This window comes from Coccinella septempunctata, chromosome 4 (genome assembly GCF_907165205.1).
Source record: "Coccinella septempunctata chromosome 4, icCocSept1.1, whole genome shotgun sequence".
Classification (NCBI taxonomy): domain Eukaryota; kingdom Metazoa; phylum Arthropoda; class Insecta; order Coleoptera; family Coccinellidae; genus Coccinella; species Coccinella septempunctata.
In genome coordinates, this window is record NC_058192.1 from 15,108,777 (window position 1) to 15,121,297 (window position 12,521).

A 12,521-nucleotide genomic window follows, 5' to 3' on the forward strand; every position below is an offset into this window, starting at 1 on the left:
TTTTTATTGAATTAACCAATCACTTAGAAAAATATATCCAAAGTATACATTTGAACTATACGGAACTAGAGAATAGGAATATGCTTTTCTAAATGGAACTGCCATTTCTGTAACTGAGTGAGGTAATGAAACCGAAAGAGATGACATCTCTTGAACGTAATTACCACCTAGAGTGCAATTTTCAGAGGACAGGGTTTCCACTCCAGAGAAACCATAAAATGAGATTTCTTCGAAGCTAGGAACAGAAAGAATTAGGTCAATATTAGAATTCTTATTCATCTAGGGAAAAAAGAATGGAACGTGTTATTTGCACCTCCTCATCAATTCATTCCTTTCACGATTCAGGATGGATTAGATGGAGAATTGTAAGGAGCCTTACAATTCACATATATTTTCGTCGAACAATTGCTTCTCAAAAATTATTTTCATGTGGCACTATCACAAAAGATTCAAATTGGTAGTGAACAGAAAAGGAACGTAAAATATTATACTGGAAACATCAGTTCAATTCACATCAATAATTTATTTTCTTTCCAAAGTGACAATTCTGTTTTGAAGAATAAATTACGACGGAATTTTCGTAATGATGTATATATTTCGGTGGAAAATATAAAATGAAACATTTCTGGGTTTTATCTTCGGTTCCACTAGTAGAAGATACCAAAAGGTCCATTAGAACTTTGTACGGACTCATTAAGATAACCGATAATTTTATCTATCATGTCTTTCGACACTTCCTCTATGGAAATCTTGGAGCACCGATTTTGTACAATACCTCTTCTCCTTGCAGAATTTGCCTACGCAAGTTGGGTGTTTGTTATAATCGTCCGATGATTTTCATTAGCAGCTTTATCAGGGTTTCGTAGTTGAGTTTCAAGCTCTCTCGAGGAAGGACAGAACTGAATTCCAAAGGGTAGTAGTTACAAGATGTATTAATAGCTTTGATTTGATTCGCACTCAGAACTGTTCACAATCGGTTCAAAGTAGTTGAACAGCAATGGTGTGAAGAGCTACGCGCGAGCTCCCTCTGAATAAACAAATGTGCGACTGTTTCGGAACCGTAGTACATTCGGACTAAAACAGGCATATTATGTAATATTGAGGAAGCAATATGTCTTTCAAATTTATACATATTTCTATTTTTGTACTTAGTTGATGAAATTAGTTATTGGACAGCATAATATAACCATTTTGATCCATATTTTGAGAATTTAAAAAACTGTGACAACTCATATACACTGTGAAAAATGTCCTGATCAGGAAAATTTATTGTGGCATTGGTAAAGAGAAAGATCAATCTAGGAATCGTTAGCTTACAAATCCTAAAACGATTGTGATAACAAGTTTTATTGAATTGAAAGTTTTTTGTCTGACAAAAACAACTAAATTGGACAAAAGAACGGGGTGACATCAAGACGCCCTTTAACTTCAATTAAAGAAAAATCAAGGATTCACGTAAGAAATTGAAACCATAAATTAGATGAACTTCGTTTTTGAATGAAGATTTTTGAGGTATTACTTCCCCTTAACTTGGGTAAAAATTCATCAGTTTATAAGTCATTGTCCGAATTCTTGTGACTTCTGAAACATTTGCTGTTTGGACCGAGAATGTACAAGATGTTTATGAAGAATCGAATTCATCAAATTTATAATTCCAGTTGATTATACACCCTACGAAAGAGAAATTTGAAAAGACATTAATGAGGCAAACGCTTTAATTTGTCTTGAGTGTACGGACTCTCAACTTCGAGGATAATAGGTTGTAAAAATTATAAGCTGGAGATCATCAGAATTCTTTTTATACTGACTCTAGTTGAACAAACAATCAAATATTTGTACTGATAAATAACCATAACTAAATCTTCCTCAAACCCTTTATCTCCGAATCCCAAACAATTTCTGAAAATAACGATTTGAGATAGCACAGATATGCTCGTAGGATTAAGATGGACTAGAATAAAGATACATTAGCGAAAGGTTGGAATTCATTGATCAGGATCAGGAAGAATGCGAAAAAAGTACTGAACTAGATTTTCATCTTTGTGTATTCCTTCAATAAACTTTATCTTCATACACCTACTTTCATTCACAAAGAACTTGGAACAGTTTGAAATGGTGAAATAGAAACTCTTGTAGATCGAATGTCTATTTATCCGTCAACTCATTTTCTCCGTATCCGAGAGATTTGGAATTTGGCAGATATATAGGGATTTGTATCTCACATACTGACGTAGGATACTGATGAAATGATTTTGGTTTTCAGATTGATTTAAGAAGATAGTCTGCGAAAAGTACTTTTTGTCTAGAACGAACAAGAAGTCTTGGTATTAGTATAAGAATTTTATGACTTGCTCTATTATATCGATATTCTGCTCTATAGGGTCTATAAAATCCATATGAAGCAGTATAACCAGAGCCCAGACGGAATTTAATCCGGAATAATGGCAATTTTCCATCAATTTTAGGGCCAGAGTCCCATGTTCACTTACGCCTTATCTTCGAGGCACAAACTTCCGAGTTTGATTCCGGGGTGGGCGTTTATTACCCTGCAAGATGTGTTCATTGTGAATGTTTTAGGGCCAATTTGCACCACGATGCAAATTTCACGGCACTTACGATCATCCTGGCGCCAATTTTATACACCGCCGAAGGGTAATTCGCGTCATTCGAATCGCCATAGAGGATAATCCATCCTCGACTTGGTGGGGACCTGCGAGTTTTCGTCGGTGAACGAATGCGGATATATCCTGCAAGTTATGAAATTTTATCGATGGAAACAAATATTCCGCTAGTGGATCCTTCGGAATTCATTTTCTGTAAACGGTTCCTCGAGTCTCCCGACAGTTATTCGAGAACTCCATCTTCTATTGAATGTATGGGTAGGAGACTTGAACCACCTCAAATATTTCAATTCAAATTTCGCGCTACCCGTATCGTGAATAGCACAACTAGTGGCGGCTCCATATTGGCCGCCAGTTTTATTGCTTTCATTGATAAATATTGTTTTACAAACGATGAGCCTTTTTAATAGAAGTTTCAAGAAAACATCTGTTGAATAGACTAAAAGCGAGGGCGGGAGACTTGACCCATGCTATGGTCGGGAGACATAATCAGTACTCAAAGTTTCCCGCACTGAGCTTAGATAATAGGTTACTTCAAAAAAAGAAATTTGAATGATAAAAGTAAATACAAGAAATATCAAGGTTCAAAAAAGTAAAAAACATCTGGGAAATAAGTAAGAGTGACTGTGGAATAGAAAATATGTACGTATTTCATACGCTGATACATCTGATGATGAAAACCTTGACATAGACAATCATTGGTCATTGGAAATTGTTTTCTTTCAATGTTTTTCCTGATAAACAAACTTACGGTCAAGTCTCTCTCGCCCATGGGTTAGGGAGACATGAGCCAATTTTCGGTTCCTAAAAAAAGAATTGCTGTACTCAAAATGTTCATCTCACCATCACTCTACTATTATCTATTGTTACCTGTTTGGGCATGATATCTTCACGCAAAAAAATGAGTTGCTACCATTTACAGATACAACTTAAGTGGCTTCAGAGTGAAAAGGGGTTCAACTCTCCCGGACTACCCATACTTCATAAAGCTTGATCGGGGAATTAACGCTTGATTCACGAATATACCTCAATTTGTTTTCAACCGATAATTCAGTCATGATCATTCATAATATCATTCTCCCATAAAATTAAGATGTTCATACGTCCATTTAAGGGTGGCGAATGACGGTCATAGGAACATATATGCAGTTTATTGTTCAATCAGCAACGTTTCGGCTAATATGTGGCCTTTATCAAGCTAAAATATGAAATGTTTTAGGTCAATGTTACAATCAGAATTACAAAACATAAAAAATAGAAAGATGTAAGACATTCAAAGAACAACAAAAAGCTATCAATGGTGACGGGACTAACCTTCAGAACAAATCATCAACAATTTAATTTAAAAAATTCATTGTCAGAAAAAACAAAGTCATGAAGAGTTAAAAAGACAAATCGGGATAGAGCATCAACAATCAAACGATGTGGCGCGATTGAAAGAAATCACTCAATTGTATAATCCAGATCAGTAGTCTAACAATCAACAATCTTATCAAGATGACATATTAAAATGGACAGGTCGGTCTATGACCGTCATTCGCCACCCTTAGTGAAATATATTGGAACGAAATACCAAATACGTCCATTTATTTTCAATTGCTACCTACTTCTTCAATATACTCATTAATGAAAAGGTTTCAGTGATTTCGTTTTAGAAATCGAATCAGTGTCAAATCGTTGATCGGACAATCAAAGTCTTATGAAACTCGCTGTAAATGTACAAATACAAATACAAGACATAAGTAGGATTTGAAGGGGTTATTGAAATCGAATTGCCAAATACGTATTTCAATGACGTATTCCAATTCAATGTAATCGAAATACTATCCAAATCTGCCTGTGTCCTGTCTATCATTCAAGCTGCACAATTGAATTTAAATTGGAACAACGAATGTTCGAAACTAACTTTTAATGATGAATATCAATCGTAAAGCCGTGGGTTAGAAACTCGCTTAGGTCTTGAGACAAGATGTTTAATTTCTCAACTGAAATATTCTTATTGAAAATAGCCACATTTTCCACGAAATGGAACAGAAGAATTGCCGCAGAAGAAAAATCTAGCTAATCTTTCCTTTATAATTTGTAGAAAAGCTCTCAATGTAATATTGAATTGACATTGAAACATTATTCACTCCCTGCTATTTTCTGCATCACTACCTGTTTTGATCGTCAACTAGTCGAATTTAAAGTGTCGTTGAATTGGAATTGAATATTCCTATCTCCCCCAGAGCTCGGCTTCTTTTCCTGCTGTTCCGAATATATAAAAAATATCAATAAACATTTCCGCCAAGCGCCTCTCTGATTTCCGTCCGAAATAATGATTGGAAAAGCTGGGGAAACGCGTAACAGACGTATTTTCTTGGATGCCTTGATGGCCTGGATCGGCAAAATTCATTCTTTAATGAACTGTAGAATGCTCTGGCATTATTTCGAATTCGGAATCGTTGTATTGACTGGCAGTTTCGGAATCGAATGAAGTTTCCTATCTGGATTCTAAACGATATAAAGTGGATCTAACTTCTTGATAGTATCTTCTTGTGATAGGTGTCAAGTGCATTTCTCTGAGCAATTCAGAACATAATATGAAGGATACATTTTGGAGTTGACAGAGTTAATTGTCAGGTGAGTTTATAATAGCCAGTTAAAAACATTCTTAGGCTACATACCATCGGTAGTAAAACTGGAAATTTTTGGCAGAACAAACTCGGAAATAAATTGCTTAAATTATGTTATTATTTTTTATACCTAATTCGAGCAATTTTCATTTTGTGCCATTTTTTTTCTAGAGTCGTATAGTCACGATAAAACGAGAGCTCTAGATAATGTTTCAAACCAAATGATCTCGATGGCTTTTTGATATCACCTATACCTATAGTAATTATGTGGAAGTATGTCAATTATTTTAGAAGGAAATTAAGAAGTTATTATATTATAATATTAATATTTATTTCACACACTAATTGAACTCCACAATTGGATTATCTTATGTTGTTTCACAAAAATGAGGATCTAATTGTGAATAATATAAATGAATATGATTATAAAACTAGTGACAACAGTTTTGATATTTTTAATATATTTTTAGTAAAAATCATAAAATTTTTCAGATGAATATTTGATGTAATCAAGGAGTCAATCTGACTTAGTCTAGGTGATTTCTTTTCTAACTGAATTAATTTTTTTGTTAAATGAAAATATTTGCTCAAAAAAATTAACGCTCATTATGGAAATCTCGAATTTATTCTGCAACTGAAGGTGTTCTCAATGATAATTATTTTTATCAGAATTATGCATGCATATGTTATCCACTTTCAACGGTTTTCTTCAATACAGATCAATACAGCAGGAATAAAAAAAGATGATATTATCAGATTTTGAATGTATTGGCTCCATTCTGAAATCAGTTGTTCTCGATCAATTCTAGTGATCAATAGTTTTTCTTTCGTTTGATTTTCTACACTCCATCGCTATGCAACGCGAAACACGCAATTTGACCAAAGAGGAATGTGCCCAAGCGGTAGTTTTGAGAGAAGAAGGGTGGACATACACAAGAATTGCAGAAAGGTTTGGAGTTTCCCATACAAGTGTGTCCAGAATGTTGCAGCGATTCAGGGAGACAGGTATGAATGTCCGAAGACCAGGACAGGGTAGACCACGGGTAACAACTGCCATTCAAGAACGTTACTTGAGAGTTTCTTCGTTGAGACAACGGTTTGCAACCGCTCGCCTCCTTCAAATCAGCTTGAGCAAACTCATGAGGTGCAAATTAGCACTCAGACAATAAGAAATCGCCTCAGAGAATATGATTTAAAACCTCGTGTCGCGGCAAGAGGCCCAGCTCTTACCCCAGCCCATCGAAGGGCGCGTTTGGATTTTGCGAGAGAGCATATCCATTGGGAAGAGGCCGATTGGGAAAGAGTTCTCTTCACAGATGAGTCTAGATTCTGCCTCTACCATTGTGATCGACGTTCCCTTGTATACAGACGTCCACATGAAAGATATGCTCAGTGCAATTCCTGAATACTACTGGTTTCGGGTGAGGATCGATTATGGTATGGGGTGGAATATCTTTGACTGCTCGCACAGACCTAGTGGTCGTTGATAATGGAGCTGTAAATGCTGATAAGTATATAAGGGACATTCTTGAAGAGCATGTGGTGCCATTTGCCCCATACATTGGTGAAAATTTCATTTTTATGGACGATAATGCCAGACCCCATCGTGCGCGCATCGTTCAGGAGTACCTTGAAGAGGTTGAAGTCTCTCGAATGGAATGGCCAGCAAGATGTCCAGATCTCAATCCGATTGAGCATGTTTGGGACAACCTCAATAGAAGGCTGAGAAGTTCAGAAAATCATCCAGCTACTCTTAATGACTTAGGAATACAACTCGGAGAAATCTGGGAAGGATTAGATCAGAAAATTTTAAGATCACTCATTTTGAGTATGAACCGTCGTTGCCGAGCTGTAATTATGGCAAGGGGTGGAAATACCAAGTATTAAATCAGTTATCAGCATTTCAGTATTTTGAAAATTGTTCATTTCTCTTCTTTCATATAAGATTCGGTGAAATCCTGAATTTTTCTCCCATTTAATGTGTCTTGTTTCGTTCAAAACCTTTCCGAGAGATCATAAAAAATAAGTTATAAAGTCAATGTAGAGTTAACTTCCATTGAAATTGAGATTTTCAGAATAGGCGTTAATTTTTTTGCGCAGTGTATTTTGTGAATTATAATTAATGATTGAGAACTAATTTATTTGTATTTTTGTTGATGTTTATGTCGCAGGTTTCTCAATTTCTTATTTCAACCTGTTTGTAAGGCTACAGAAAACGATGTTATATAATTTAATTACTGGAATCAATAAACAGCTACATATCTATATAATTTCTTTCAATTCAAATTTTGTAGTGTTTATATTTGGGGTGTGCGAAAGGCAAATCCAAATTTCTTTATTTGCTGCCTTGTCCTAGGGAGAAGGATTCTCTGAAAAATAAACATGAATATAAATTCCCCTAACTTCATTCCCCCTAGTAGCCAACAGTACGATATAGAAAATCCCGATGTTGGATAACGTGATTGCGTCTGTCTTGTGGAAAATCGATTTCAGTAATCATATTTTTCGTAGAACTGTTCAGGGAGCCTGATAGTCCTGCCTATTAGGAGAGACGCTATTTATTTTCTCTATCGGAGTTCACGGACTCATAAAGTTGGCGTGAGTAGGTACAATATGTTTATGGTACGTTTATTTTATTCATTGCTATGATGTTTTTGTTTTCATTGCAATTCATTTGAAAGTGAAAGACCAAATTAATAGCTACAACTGACTTTGCTGAATCAAAAAACTGAATGAATTTATTTCACTCAACAAACATACAGTGCTTTCTTGACGATTTTTTAAATGACTCCATCTTTTCGGAAACTTTTTCTCTCCCAGAAAAATCATCGCAGATTCAAACATGATGCATATTCTAAAAGAGAAACTCTTTTAATGATAAATCTGTAAATTTTATCGAGCTTTATTGATATAGGACTGTATCAAAATGGTGAAGGGACCGGTACTCGATAATCGCCCGAACATGTAATAAACAAAGTGACAAAATATTATATAATTTTTTGATCGTCTAAGGTATTTCAAGTGTATTCATTATTTCCTGGTGACCTGTATAGAGGTCATGATAGATCATGACTATGAAACGAAAAATCAAGAAACGAAAGAACTAAATTTGATACATTTCATAATCATCGTACATTGATGACATTTGTTATATTATTTGTATAACTCTATCATATCTTCCCCAAGTTCAATGCAGATTAGTAGCATTTCTTAATGAAATAGGTGGTATGTGAAAGAAAAAAAGGGGAGATACATTGATGGAATAGGGGAATGTCTGTAACATTGAGTGTAATTTCAAAAATATAAATCTATTATACATATAACAGTTTTTTTTTTCGAATAAGATTCAATGGCACTTACTGTATACATATGTATTCGGAAAATTTAATAACGGTTATTCCAATTCCCTGTAAATAAATCGAAAAAATATGTTTGTGCATTGCACAACCTGCATTGGTGCATTGGTGTATAAAAAATTGATTGATTAAAATTTTCCGATCATTATTCTCTGTTACCTTTGTGATGCGACGTTGAATGATATACAAATGGCTTTAACTGATAAACGACCTGCATTTCCTTCCAAAGGGGCTTTATTTGGGAGCATCGAATACGGATATTGGAATTTTAATCGATCGGTTATGGGAATTTTCATTCATGTGTTCGTTCTGCGAAATCCATTATAAAATTCGGTTCTGCTGAATGATGATATATCGATAAATCACGAAATATTCTATATCCAGTAGCACCCTAGGCCAAGTTGCATTAATCTCAATTAAAACTTGAATATTTTCCATGAAAATTTGAGCAATGTTCAATCATTTTTATCTGTATGATAGCTCAGCTTTTTCACATCATAATATCCGTTATTCAACTTTAGATGTGACATGAAAACTCAATTAATTAGAAATATCGCAAACAAAAAAATAATTACTGGAGATGAACGAATCCAAGAGAAATGAAAATATTATAGTTAATATTTTAATTAAGAGTTTGATCTGCGTTCATAAAGTGTGAATAATTATTTGAAGCTAGTTAAAAACTAGAAAGAATACATAGAAGTTAGATTTTTTATAGGTCAACTAGTTTGGTTATTGATCGTTGTCACCAATGATGATCGTATATATTCGAATGAAACTCGATTCCAGAAGATCAAATAAATTTGCCGTCAGAACTTTGACTTAGTTTCAACCTGCATAGGAATTAAAATTACACGGTTCCATATTTTGAATCATTCTTATACGAGTCGACGTTACAGGAGATGCAAATATTCATTCCAATCACAAAAAGACATTACTCGTATTTTCCCTCGGTTGAATATGGAATGGTGCATTTTCTTACCTTCTATCGAACTCGGAATTGCTTATGTCTTCAGCAGACGCCGATATTATTCGAATGCACATACCCTACCTAGATTTCCTCACATGTAGGTGAAAAAAGTAGACCATTATAGTTCGACGAAACTCGCATTCTCGATACAAACAATAGCGAACGTAAAATGAAAATGGCAGTCAACTCCATTTAACAACAAAAAATGAATTCAGTACATTGCTCTCTCCCTTGGGAAAATGCATTACTTCTACCCTTGAGTTTCAAGTGGTTTATACTCAGGAAGTGGATGGTGATGAGGGTTTGATTAATGGACCATATAAGGTTTGTTTTCAGCATTCGCAATCTCGAGGGTTGCTCTTATTCTTTTCATTTTACAAGTTGTCCAAATCCAACATAGAACCAGTGTATAATCTTAAACAATGACACAGCCTTTGAGAATGGTACCCTGTCAGGAATTCACTTTATCATCGGTGTCTATACTGTGAGCACACCATCGCCTGAATAAGTATTAATAAAATAAGCTACACATTCAAAGGGCAGCTACTTAATTCGTTATAAAGAACGAATTATTTTGTCATCGATTTTTTTTTTTTTGATTAGATATCAAGTGGTGATTCATTTAATTGAAGTTAAAATTAATTGCAATTGCATGTTTATCACCAGAAAATAAAATAAAATTAAAAATAATCTCGCTTTAATCATAGACTCTCTGTGCTGCTCGTCACTAGAGTCTTCTACTTGAAATGAATTCAATTGAATACAGTGTTTTAGTTTTAGTTCAACAAATAACTATTTTTTGCTTGATTTTAGTTCATAAAATTTAAATAACTGATAGTAATTCAGTCCTTTCGAAAGCTTTAAGATTTTGTTCACAAAGGCTTCAACGCCTACATAGAAGAAGACTTTTGCATGAAGCAGCCTTTAAAGAAAGTACCATGTCGTTTCTTGATTATGCTCACGTAGGAGACTTGAACCACCTCAAATATTTCAATTCAAATTTCGCGCTACCGATATAGTAAATAGCTTGCGACACAATTTGTGGCGGCTTCTTTTTGGCCGCCATCAGAACAGTTCGGGTGTGAGAGGGTTGAACGTGATTTTTTTTTCTGTTGAATAGACTAAAAGGGAGTGCGGGAGACTTGACCCATCCTATGGTCGGGAGACATAATCAGTTATCCAAGTTTCGCACCGAGCTCAGTTAATAGTTTGCTTCATAAAAAGAAAATTGAATAATAGAAATAAATATGAAAAAATATACAAAGGTTCAAAAAAGTAAAAAACATCTCGGAAATAAGTGAGAGTGAGTCTGAAATAGAAAATATATATTTCATACGCTGATACATCTGATGATAAAAACCTTGAAACCTTGACATAGACAATCGTTCGTCATTGTAACTTATTTTCTTTCAATGTTTTTCCTGATAAACAAACTTATGGTCAAACCTCTCTCGCTCCTTGTTCAACTCTCCCATGGGTTAGGGAGACATGAGCGAATTTTCGGTTCCTAAAAAAAGAATTTCTCTACTCAAAATATTCATCTCACCATCACTATACTATTATCTATCGTTACCTATTTGGGCATGATATCTTCACGCAAAATATGACTTGCTACCATTTACAGATACAACTTAAGTGGCTTCAGAGTGAAAAGGGGTTAAACTCTCCCGGATTCCCCATACTTATCTCGCTTCTTAATATGAGTATTTTGGGAAATATTATAAACGTTGTGCCTAGAAGGGTTTGAGTTTTCAATTCTACTTTGAACTAGAAGGAGAGGTATCAACAGATATCAGAAAAATTTACACAATAACATTGGAGTACGCCACAACGAATTGGGTGAAAACTACATGCAGTGAATATTCGTCTACCCCCAACACATATTGTTGAAAGTCCACGGAACATTTTTTTCCAGACCATATCCTTCTTTTTCTTTGCTATGTCTATGTCTCCATTCTGGCCATAAAGCAGCATACTTTTGTCCCGATCCGGTCAATATCCCTAGGAACAGCGGTAACGAAGTACATAATTCGCCCTGTGGGGCAACCGCAATATCGTGGTCAATGGAATATACCTACTTTACAAGTGTAATATTTCATTACAGCAGGCGCCGACATCAGAGTATCTGTTCGGAAGATGGGGGTCGATCCCGTCCACCCGGAAACGGAAGTTTCAGCTCTTCCGGAAGCGGTTCCTCCAAGCTGAGAAGGCACAACGCCTGCAGGCAGAAAAACAGGGACTCGTGCAGCTTCTTCGTCGAGAACAGGAGGGACGATTCGGTAAGTGTTTTGTGGTCGACAATATTTGATATTATTGTTCATTTAATTGTGGATTTCCATTTTGGAGGGGATGATATGTTTGCTATGATCAGCTTTGGATTACGTACATTTTCGGCAGGATCTTGATCGGCTATTTGCTTTCTGCGCGAAACATAGCTTGAATATAGATATAGATAAATGCCGATATATTGTGTAGGTATATATCAAGATTTGGAACAGTTTTAGGAAGGTGAGTATTGATGGCCATACAGTAGAAGTGAAAGGCAGATTGCTTGAAGCGAAATTATCCTGTGAGGAACATATTTATATCAGGCTTCAAAATGCTTGGATTTCTTGTTAGAGTGGCAAAAGACACCACCAGTAGCAAAGTCCTCTAACTTTTGTGTTTTGTTTAGCTAGAAGCACCCTGAATTATGCAACACTAGTTAAGTCTCCCATTTCCAAGTACAAGGTGGGCAAAATTCGTTGTCTACTGAGAGGATATCGAGAACTATAGCAGCTAGAAGAAAACGGATGACACATTTCCGAGCCCATTTTCGGAGAAACAAAGAATGGTGAAAACCGCAGCCTCCTTCGATACTTCGTTTTTGAGATTGACAATTTCGTAAAGTTCTCATAACTTTTTTGTCTTTGAAGTTACAAATCTGAATTTGAACCTTCTAGAGGCACTTTTTTACGTA

General features: G+C 35.3%; 1 protein-coding gene across 6 annotated transcripts in view; it reads left to right on the forward strand.

The window, feature by feature from the left end:
• The window catches only part of LOC123310994 (pleckstrin homology domain-containing family G member 5), a 137,981-nt gene that overhangs the window by 17,751 nt on the left and 107,709 nt on the right, over positions 1–12,521 (forward strand). For all 6 annotated transcript variants that reach the window (XM_044894729.1, XM_044894728.1, XM_044894732.1 and 3 more), the window contains one exon: positions 11,667–11,841. In XM_044894729.1, coding sequence (XP_044750664.1) covers positions 11,667–11,841 — 175 coding nt within the window. The remainder of the gene's footprint in view (positions 1–11,666; positions 11,842–12,521) is intronic.